Genomic DNA, 10593 nt, shown 5'->3' on the forward strand with positions numbered 1-10593 from the left:
TCTTCTGATCCATGAGCGCGCAAATTGGTCAAAAAGATTTTGGTCACTTCACCCTCCACTGTTTTAAGCCTTGAGAGTCCCCCGTCCGCTCTTCACCACGTGAAAACAGAGAGAGCAAGAGAAAAACCAAGTCTCATGTCGTAATTTCAGTTCCTTTTGCAGAGACAGACGGCTACAACAACTGATTTTAAAAGATGGTTGCTTTTATGCAGCAATACACAATTCACAAGGCACTATATTTAGCTTCTTTGAATCAAGTTTGAAGCAGCCAAACAGATTCTCAGTCACTTTAGATGCAGTTTAGCTCACACCCTAGAGTTAGTAGTTATAAACAATGTCTGGGCCATGAAATCAATTTGGCATTGAAAATGTAGTAGTGTAGTGTGACGGGAAAATTGGGGCAGGACTTACCTGCTTAGCCTAAATGGGATTTCACCGAAAATGCAGAAATTACTTGCTTAGCCTAAATTTCAACCACATTGCCAAATTTAATGCACCACCAAGAGTAAACATATAAACAGAAATAGAAAAGCAATGTATTAGCACCGGATATATTTACACGAGAGAATTAATGTTAAGGGCTGGGATTTCTTCTTTTGCATCCCTTCCCAATGAATAGGTTCAGGTTCAATTATGCAGGAACCAGAGAATCATGTAGAGGTACAAGTAACCACTAGGACTAGGAGGGGCTAAGGATCCACTGGGCCTGCCACCGCGTCATCACTAGAGTCGTATTCATCTTCGCTTAGCTCCTCATCACTTGATTTCTCCTCGGGAACTGCTCCCACATCTTCTTGCTTGGCATATTTCTGACAATATTCTGCATGATCAATGCATGGGTGAATCGAACTATTTTTGCATGACCATGCAGGCAACAAGAGAGAAAGTATGTTCAACTCATAAAAAGATAAACTGTTCAATCGGGTAAAAAACTTTTTAAGTGCTGCCAGACTACTACAGAGTGGAACCAGTAAAGCTGGCAAAGGGGGTTGAGGCAAATTAATCATCCGAACCTGTGATAGCTAGACGAAACAGATACAAAGTCTGAAATTTTAAGAGCCCTTTGAATCAATATCCCGTGTGAGCTTAAGGCCCAGTATTGTCTTGCTCTATTGGCTGACAAGGCTAAAGGTACTTCATGGGAAAACATAAAACAGCAGTATATCCATGGATTGTTAACAGACAATTAACTGTTGGGTTAAAATGTAGTCATGACCGCCTTTTCATTTGTTTCCTCTCTTTCTGACCTCAAGCCAGGAACTGGTCGACAGACTGATTAACTCAATTCTAACAGCTATCAAAGAGAAATGAAACATAGCCGACAGTGGCAGAGATTCCACGATAGACAAATCTGCAGCTGCGTGTTTTTAACCTACCATTAAAGGTCACAGCATAATTAACATACTATACCTTTACTCGCATTTATCTTTTCCTTCTACCCACTCAGCCCTAAACCTACATGTGTTTTCTAGTGAGCATACTCATGCCAGGTCAGAACAGATAACATCATTCTTCAATCTTGTATGTTTTCCCGAGGACAGTGTGAAACAATCCTGCCTGAACAGAAAAAGTTAAAGATCTTTCATAGGATTCCCTTGCCATACAATGACTACAAAAGAGTCAGAACCATCTTAGTGACTACAAGAAACTTCCATATGTAATCATGAGGACTGAAAGGTGAAGTAGACTGAATTAGAATCCACTTAGTATCTCCATAAATCTGAAATATGATATTGTTGACAAGTTATCCCCTTAAGCTAAAGGGGCTGCTAATTGTAGCGCGCAGCATACTAGTGAATAGGAAAAGCACTCAATTAGTCCATGAAAATGAGCATAATCATGCAGCAGGAAAACTTATATCAATTTAATCAATAGGAGTGCATTTGCTTATCTGCTCAGATCAAATATTAAACAGCATCTAAAAAAAATCCAAAATAAGGTTATTGATTTTTCTGAGAAACATAAACCACAATAAAAGATTCCCATTTTCAGGCAGGCTTAGGTGGCACATGCTCATGGTTCATGTGGAAGTTTCATGTATTTTCTTTCAACTCTCAGATTTTGGGTGTGTGCTGTCTCCTAGATCCTTGATGCTTCCTTCAAAATAGTATAACAGACTAAAGATAAAGGCAAGCCCACTTTCAGATTTCAAGAGAACTGAACCAACATTGCAAAAGCAGAATGTTACATGGGAATACTGTTGAAAGCCGAATCCTACTTGGATCTCATTACCTATCTGCACTGCTTGAAAACCTAGCACAAGCTAATGCAATGTAATCATGATTCAAGCTTAGTATGTGAAATTGAACTGATAAACATCACGGAAACAAACTTTCACATGAATTCCCATAGATGTGTTGTATCTAGCTAATTCAAAGCAGGAGAAATTCCTAACAAAAACGTTTAAAGAGCATCGAAATTTTCATGGCCAAGATCACATCAACAATCTATTTTAAGTCTCATGATACTCAAATAATTTGAGAAAATTACAAGAATAATGTATAAGACCCGCATCAATTATATTTAAGGCTTGACTCATCTTATGTATTTTGACATATTCAAGAACTATGAGAAAATATCCTACTTGTATATATGTCAAACACACAGAGTAACAAATTAGGAAAGGAAAGCATATTCAGGATTTCTTACATTCCAAATCAAAAGGTACCTTTAACTCTTTGTTCGTAAGCAGTTTGATCACGCATCATCAAAGCAGCTGCCTCCCCATTCAAAGGGTCTGATGGGTTCGGATATAGAAGAAGCTGTGGGAGAAATACTTCGAATACATTTACCAGATCTACAAAGAACATGTTTCCAACATCAAATATACTACTTGGTCATTCAAAAAACAAGAAAGGGATAGATTGATTCATATGTTGAGATCAGCAAACTGAGAGAGTACGTAGTCCAAAAGAAATCTAAGAACTCAATATTATTACCAAACATCGGGCTCCATGTCTGATTAATTACATCTAAACAAACTGAGCCAGACCTGAAAGTATATATTCAACATCATCAAAGACTTCATTTTTTCAGATGACAGTAACGCTGGGATATCATCAAGCAGACAGTAATAGAGTTTTGTAACTAAATACATACATCTCATCAACATTTGGGTGGTAGATCTTATTAATAAATCCTATGGATGGAGATTTGTAAGGGTAAGAATCTGGAAGCTCCACTCTGATTTTCCACGCCCCACCATGATAAGGACCTGGCACATTTCATTGAATGGTCTTAAAAAATGGTGAAAGCAAGAGAAAAAGGAAAAAAAAAGAAACTAAACAAAGTCTTGTTCAGAACAGAGAATTATGCTGGTTCCAGTATCTTCATCAGTAACTTTAATCACATGAACAATTTTTTCAGGTCTAATGCAAATGTCCACTGGGTAGAAAAAGGAAGCTCTTTTGACAGTGTCTGTAACAGCTAAAAGAGTTTCCATCCTTCTAGAATTGCTAAAGAACGACACATTTTAGTTAACAAACAAGACACAACCAACAATTCTAGTATGCACTTTCCCTAAATCTCGAACCAGAAATGGAGGGGTAAATAACCACGAGACAGAAAATAAAGGAAATAAATAAAATTTCAGCATGTGCTGCAACTGCAAGAATAACCTTTTCACTAATCAGATATCAACTATTTGCATCAATTTTGCATTGACTGAAGCAGAGCCATAAATTTTCTTTCTTTCGTTTTTACAGTAAATAATATTAACAGATGGTTCTCGTTGGCTGAACGAGATTTATTAGCAGATACATAAAAATTTTGAACAAGAGCTCAATCTAGAAAAGCACTATCAGCCAAGACAAAGAAAGAAAAGATCCAGAAATTGATATAACTGTCATTATAGAAAAGGGATGAAGTATTAACTGTCATTAGGTCCATGGAAATGGACATAGAATTCTTGCATGCCATCATTGATGATATCCACCTTGTAATCACTCATCATCCTGTACAAATGAACATTCAACAAAAAAAAAAACCCAAAAAATTCAAAAACAGAAAAAAGCCCATAAATCGAAAAGTCAATCCAATCTAAGAAAAAGAAATCCAAAAAATTTAAAAGGATTGATCAGGGATTTAACAGTTTCATCAAGTCCATCTCCCTGCGTTTGCTTGGGGAAGACATGATTTTCGTCTTGATTCTTGGCACGGCTTTTAATCTCTTTTTGATGATTTTCTTCTGGTGGAGAGGAGGAGAAAAGGTGACGCAAAAAAGGGAAGAAATAAGTTACTTCAAGTCTTCAACAACTCAGATAAGCAAAAGAAGAGCCGACACAAGAAAGAAAGAAAAAGAGTAGGATCAGAACTTATCAGAGAGAGGGAATAGTAGTAATAGAATATTCATGGATTATGATACTAACCCCTGTGATATACTTTAATTAGAAAGATTAAATTTTGGAATAGAAATTTTAATTTTGATCAAAGCATAATGAGCCTTCCATTTTCAAGATTCCTTTCCTCTTGTATGCTGTAATCCTTTGAGGTAGTGACACCTTTCTTCCTCTTCTTCTTGCCATTATTACGTTGCCACGCAAACCTTTAAATAATACTACTCAACAGTCGTATTAGATTTTATTTCCCAAAAAATAGAATAAATCCTTCCTACACCTGATAAGATCACTGTGTCGACATGGTGTCTTGTTCCTTTCCAGAATCACTAATAAATACTACTACTCTTTTCCTTTCTTCTCCTTCTTTTTTTTTTCATTTTTGAAGAAATTACTTGTAAATGGTTTGTTTTCTTGATATGTTATACTCCTCCGTCCCACTTTGATAATCCTGATTTTTTTTCACCCAATTTAAGAAAAAGTAATTAATTATGTTGGAACAATCAATTTAAGTAGTTATTTTCCTAAAATACCCTCACATTAATTAGAGTACAACTTTATGGGAACTTGAATTGATAGTAAAAAAAGAATCAACTCTCATTAAATGGGGTAGGTTTATAGTAACAACAACTTACATTGAATAAGGATATTTTAGGAAAATTAAAATATAACTACATTCTTCAATTGGAAAGTGGACTACAATTTGGGACAGACGAAAAAGAAAAACAGGACTATCAAAGTGGGACGGAGGGAGTATTATCTGGTTAAGGTATTTACGGAGCTGTCTGGATCAAATTCTAAAATTACTATCATTATAGATATGATAAATTGAAAAATAATAACTAACTTTAATTTACAAAATTAAAGACTAATAACTAATGTACCAGTACATAAGTACCTAATTTACTAGTACAAGATTTTTTTTTTTTTGTTGAACTACAAAATTGAAACCAAGTTAAAAAGATTCTAACACTAGATTTTCGCATATAGCTTAACAAAATTAATTTTTTTTTATTTTATTGGTTAATTAGTAACTCAGGTGGCATGAGTCAGATGTGAGTTATTATTATTGTTTAAAGTGAACCATTATTTTGTTTCTTTTTTAGCAAAATTTGTGTTTGGATTGCATTTTCTAGGATTTTTTGTAGAAAAAATACTGTAGCGATCTGATGTATGTGAGGAAAAAAGGTAATAGGGAAACGTGAACACGGAAAACGACGCAATTTTCCGGCACAAAAAATGGCTATCAAAACAATTACTAATTTAATAAACAAATGACTGCTTGTGATTATATTGGACAACTGATTATTTTCTCAAATATATTTGTTTACATCATCATTACAATTTTCAATACACCTTTTTATCTTCTCAATTACCTTTTTATCTCACATACATCACATCACAAAAAGTGCTACAGTAAAATATCTCAAATAACTTACAATCCAAACAAACTTTGCCTTGTTTGGATTGCATTTTTCTGGATTATTTGTAGAAAAATTACTATAACGATTTGATATATGTGAGGTAAAAATATGATTGAAAAATATGTTATTTGAAAAATGGCAAGCAACCAAGAAAGTTGACAACATGACTTGCCAACTCTTTTCTGTGCATATCCTCCAATGGTCACATTCCTCGTGCATCAAGAAAGCTGTTCAGCAATTACTCCAATCCAGCCTAATTCCAACCAACTTGTTAGAACAATTCTTCTGGCTTCAATGCAAGTAAAAAGCAAACTCAATAATGGGATTCACTTCCAAGTACACTAACCAGGCAAGCAGTTGATCTTATATGTACAAATTTCAAGCCTGATCTTACGGAAATCAAACAGTAGTGTGGGATGACTGAATCAATTGTGCAAAGCATTTGCGGATTCTGTTGTTTGAACAGCAAATCTTTAGATATGCATATGAGCATGAACTGACTTTTGTTTTGGCTGCTTGATTCTAAGTACAGATTTTTCCACTCTCAAAATGAGCCCAATAAGACAGAATATTTATCCTGCCAGATTTTTGGCACTACACTCAACATAGACGTCAATTCTTTCTTCCCACTGCTCCTGAACCTAAATTTGAGGCTTGATCATGTGATCATTCAAGATTCATTTTTTTCTTTTGGGATTCTACTTCACTTAATAAGCTGCCAAAGTAGCTTAAACCGTCATGGGGTCTTCTGATGGATAGTGGAAAAGCGCCAAAACAGAGGGTTGAAAAGGTTGTCTGCTGTACAATTCTGTTTCCTGAATCAGCGTGTGCCGTCCAAGGTGAATCCAGCTAATTAGACAACTTATTAGGCGGAAAAAACAAAGGGAAAGGGAGATAGAGGGGTGGAGAAAAGACCCAAGCGAATTACTTGGCCACCACCTATCTCATCAAAAGTTGTTATTTAAAGTAACTTCTCTTAAATCTATATGATTGACGGTAATTTAGTTTTCATCGATTTCCGTGATTCCGTTGCATCATTTTAGGACTGTTCACGAATCGGCTCACATGCAGCTCGAATACGAGCTCGACTCGAGCTCGGTCAATATCGAGTTCGAGCTAATCAAGTCGAGTTCGAATTCGAGTTCGAGTTCAAAAACATTAAGCTCGTTGGTTTACGAGCGGTTTGCAAGCACGATTATATTTTTTTTTATTTTTTATTTTAATAGTAAAATTACATATATATTTCTAATATTTTATTATTTCTTAAAAATTATTATTTTATTCATTTTTAAAAATAAAAAATTTATTTTTTATTTTTTAAAAATGAAATAATTATTATTTTTTTATTTTTTAAACTCGAGGTCGAGCTTGACATTTTGAGCTCGAGTTCGAACTTCATAAAATTAACTGGAGGCTCGGTTTAATTAGATCAAAAGTCGACTCAACTCGACTCGTTTGCACCCCTAGATCACCCTCTTAATATAAGTTAAAGTAAGAGGATCACCCCTTCGTATGAGTTAAAATAAATCATGTCGAATTATCCCTTTAATATAGATTAAAGTAAGAGGATCATTCCTTTAATATAAGTTAAAGTAAAAGTAGATATAAATAGTGACGATAGGCGACAAAAAAAAAAAAAAAAAAGAAAGAAGAAGTTCGAGAGTCATTGCATTATTCCTGTCGACATGACTCAAACTTCAAATTTGGCAGCTGCCATTCTATTTAAGAATGACAAAGTGAATCGCAGTTAATCTACCCAATGGGGAGAGAAAGCCCTCTCAATTCTACTGCGACGAGTTACTAATTAATTTTAAAAGATTTGTAGAGTATATACTATATAGAAATATGATGGTTTGGCTAGTTAATAGCGAATGGCACAAGTCAAGAGACTTTTTCAACCATAAGAAACACACACACCCGGATCTAAGGTGAATCCACCGGTTTACCAAAAGGCAATTGCTGACTTCTGGATAAAGTCAAGAGACGCTTCAAGTATTAATTTTTTTAACACAAAAAAAAAAAATTAGAGAAAGTGTTTATATGCAGAGTATAATATAAATATAAGTGTGTGTTCACATAATAAGTTAGGCATAATGTCAGACTAATCTTGATCATATTATAGGCAGAATGGGCAGAAAGGAATCAGAGTACTTTTATTCTTACTTTTAATCATTTCAACCATGCCCTTTTTTTTTCTTTTTTTCTTTTTTTGAGATTTGAAGTAGTGATCCAACATCATTGTCACCAGTTGCATATCTAGTCATTATTCATTAAATACTGTCAAAGAGACTGAGTAAGCAATCGGACTTTTCTTGAACTTAAGCCAAAGTTACATATGTCACAATTTTTTCACAATTTTTTTGAAAAACATGTGGCACAATTAAGTGAACCGCACAATTTGTTGATTACACGGCACCCCAACATCCATTCTATACGTTAAGCGTGAGAAATGGATTTGGTGTTAACATTGGGATTAACATTTATTATCATTTTATTTAATTATTTATCTATTTTTATTTTTAACTATTTAAGTATTTGCTTTGAACATAATTAACCCTAAATATTATAATTATCAATATAAAATTATTTTATGAAAAGTTTTTAAAAGATTAAAGTTTGGTTCAGTAAAAAAAAATTATTTAAAATATCTGACCATAAATATTATGTATTTTTTGATTTCACACGCATTGGATGTGCATTGAGCACTAGTATAATAAAAACCCACCATGCTACATTCCACTGTATTGCACAAAAGGGGTATTGTAGATTCTTCTACAAATGAAATCGACCTTAGCTGAATTTTTTGGCCATTGTGGAACTCACGAATGAAACGATCAAATGGAACCGGAATGTACAAAAGATAAAATTTGTGAGCTCCATTATCTCATTGAGATCGGGAGACTGAATTGTATTTGTTATTATACCAAACCATGATGGGATTTAATGTTTTCCCTGAACAGTGTTGCTCATATACCTATTTTTCTTAACTTGAATTTTCTCAAAAAAAAAAAAAACTGTTGTTGATATTCAAAGCTAATTTATAATATTTTTTATGCGATGAAAAAAATAATTAATTTTGGGAAACTAGTACGACGCTCAAACCACTTTTAAACTCCATGGCCCTCAGGAAATTAAGGGTATGGTTGGGGTTGTGGTAATTTATTGAAAAACATTTCACCAATAGAGTTTTTAATAAAAACACTTATTAAGTATTTAAGGGCTTTTAAATATATTGTTTGAATATATAGTTTAATAAACACTTATTGTATTGAATAGTGTAAAATTTAAAATTTTGTAAATATATTTATCTTTTATTTAGTTCATAATATAAGATGAAATCATTAAATTTAATGTTTTACTTTTTAAAACATAAAAACTATTTTGATAGTACTAAATTTGAACTTTTGCTAAAAGTACTTTTAATACGAAAAGTTTCACTCCCAATTTTATGCGATGATATTCACCAAACATCTTTAAAATATTTTTAATATCCAAAAGTGCTTTTTTATCAGAACCACCACAACCCAAACGGGCCTAAGACAATGATACTAGAATTTTTACTCTCTTGACCTCACCATGTCTTGTGTACCCCATCCCTTCCTTCATTTTTCACCTTCACTCTTGTTCCCAACACTACACAATCTGATACACAAATTTAAGTATATCCAACGTAAAAAAAGAAAGAAACTCAAATTCAGATTTTCTCTAAGGTGCCTTTCAGTTTCTTATTTTGTTTTCTTGTACAGCATCTTTTTCAAATCAAATTGGAAAATGTTCAACCCTAGAAAACACTTGAAATGCAGTATATACTATAGGGTACATAGGTTTTCCCTGTTCATCTGGAAATAAACACAGATATAGGATCTCATCTTGCTATATATAGAGTACAAGGGATTTTTTTTCCCCCATAGATTTGTTAAAAACTAACCTGGCTATAGGATATTATTTTCTTTACAATCAAAAGTAGAATGACAATTTCAAATGGTACTGTTCTGAATTAAGACCAAACCCACTGCTCTATTTTAAAGCACACAGATTGAGCAACTACATGCTGCATTTGTTGTTATTTCTTGTTTGCAATTTTTTTTTTAAATTTTTTTCCTTTGAAGGCCTTTTTCCCCGTTTGAAGCCCATAATTTGGGTTTCTTTTCTTAAGAAGTTCAAGTGATCCACTGGAAAGTCAAATTTGGGCTGTCCAAAAGTTTGATTAGATCGCCCAATTTCAGCCCAGTTCCATCCTCGACAAGGCAATTTGATACGCGCCACAGTCGCATTGGTTTAGGACCTTTTTAGGTTGGGCAGTTCAGTCAAATTTTGGGTTCACAGAAAATTTCTCCTCTCTCCCTCTCTTTTTCATTTTTATTTTTCCAAGAAACAAGAACTTGTGAGGACAAGAAATCACTGCTCTCGTGATCAGCAATAATTTAGGGATTGCAATCGGGGCGGGGGAATTTTTTCTCCCGTTTACAATGTTGTAAAAACCGGACCGTTAATTGAACCGGTAAAGTGAAAGGGTCGAGGTTCAACCGGTCGGACCGGTTCAATTCCGGTTCAATGAATTTTTTTAAAAATAATTTATATAAATATATATATGCACAAAATAAGACATGGAATGGACTAATTTAATACTTTATATGATGAAAAGTTTACTATTTTTTAATAACTTGGATTTTTAAAAATAAAAATTTTAAATTATAAGTTAAAACAAATAAATTTCATCTCAATTTCACTTATATCTAAATCCAACCCAAAAATATCACAATATTTTGAAATTATACAAAATTCACGTCTATGAGAATTTAGATATTGTGAACTTAAATTTTAATTTACGTTTT

At 33.6% G+C, this 10593-nt stretch overlaps 1 protein-coding gene across 2 annotated transcripts; it reads right to left on the bottom strand.

Moving 5' to 3' along the window:
- Nucleotides 1-514: 514 nt before the first annotated feature.
- On the bottom strand, nt 515-4642 carry LOC113728088 (ubiquitin-conjugating enzyme E2-23 kDa-like). Of its 2 annotated transcripts, XM_027252578.2 has the most exons (7): nt 4368-4638; nt 4089-4186; nt 3874-3953; nt 3100-3214; nt 2940-2992; nt 2669-2797; nt 515-820 (listed from the first exon to the last, which is right to left on the bottom strand). In XM_027252578.2, exons 2-7 carry the CDS (start codon nt 4130-4132, stop codon nt 690-692), a joined length of 552 nt encoding a protein of 183 aa, XP_027108379.2. In that variant the 5' UTR covers nt 4133-4186; nt 4368-4638; the 3' UTR covers nt 515-689. The 2 variants fall into 2 exon arrangements, with proteins under 2 accessions (XP_027108379.2, XP_071937277.1); XM_072081176.1 differs by having other exon boundaries at nt 4089-4642.
- Nucleotides 4643-10593: the final 5951 nt, after the last annotated feature.

The sequence above is a fragment of the Coffea arabica genome, chromosome 2e (genome assembly GCF_036785885.1).
Source record: "Coffea arabica cultivar ET-39 chromosome 2e, Coffea Arabica ET-39 HiFi, whole genome shotgun sequence".
Taxonomy (NCBI): Eukaryota; Viridiplantae; Streptophyta; class Magnoliopsida; order Gentianales; family Rubiaceae; genus Coffea; species Coffea arabica.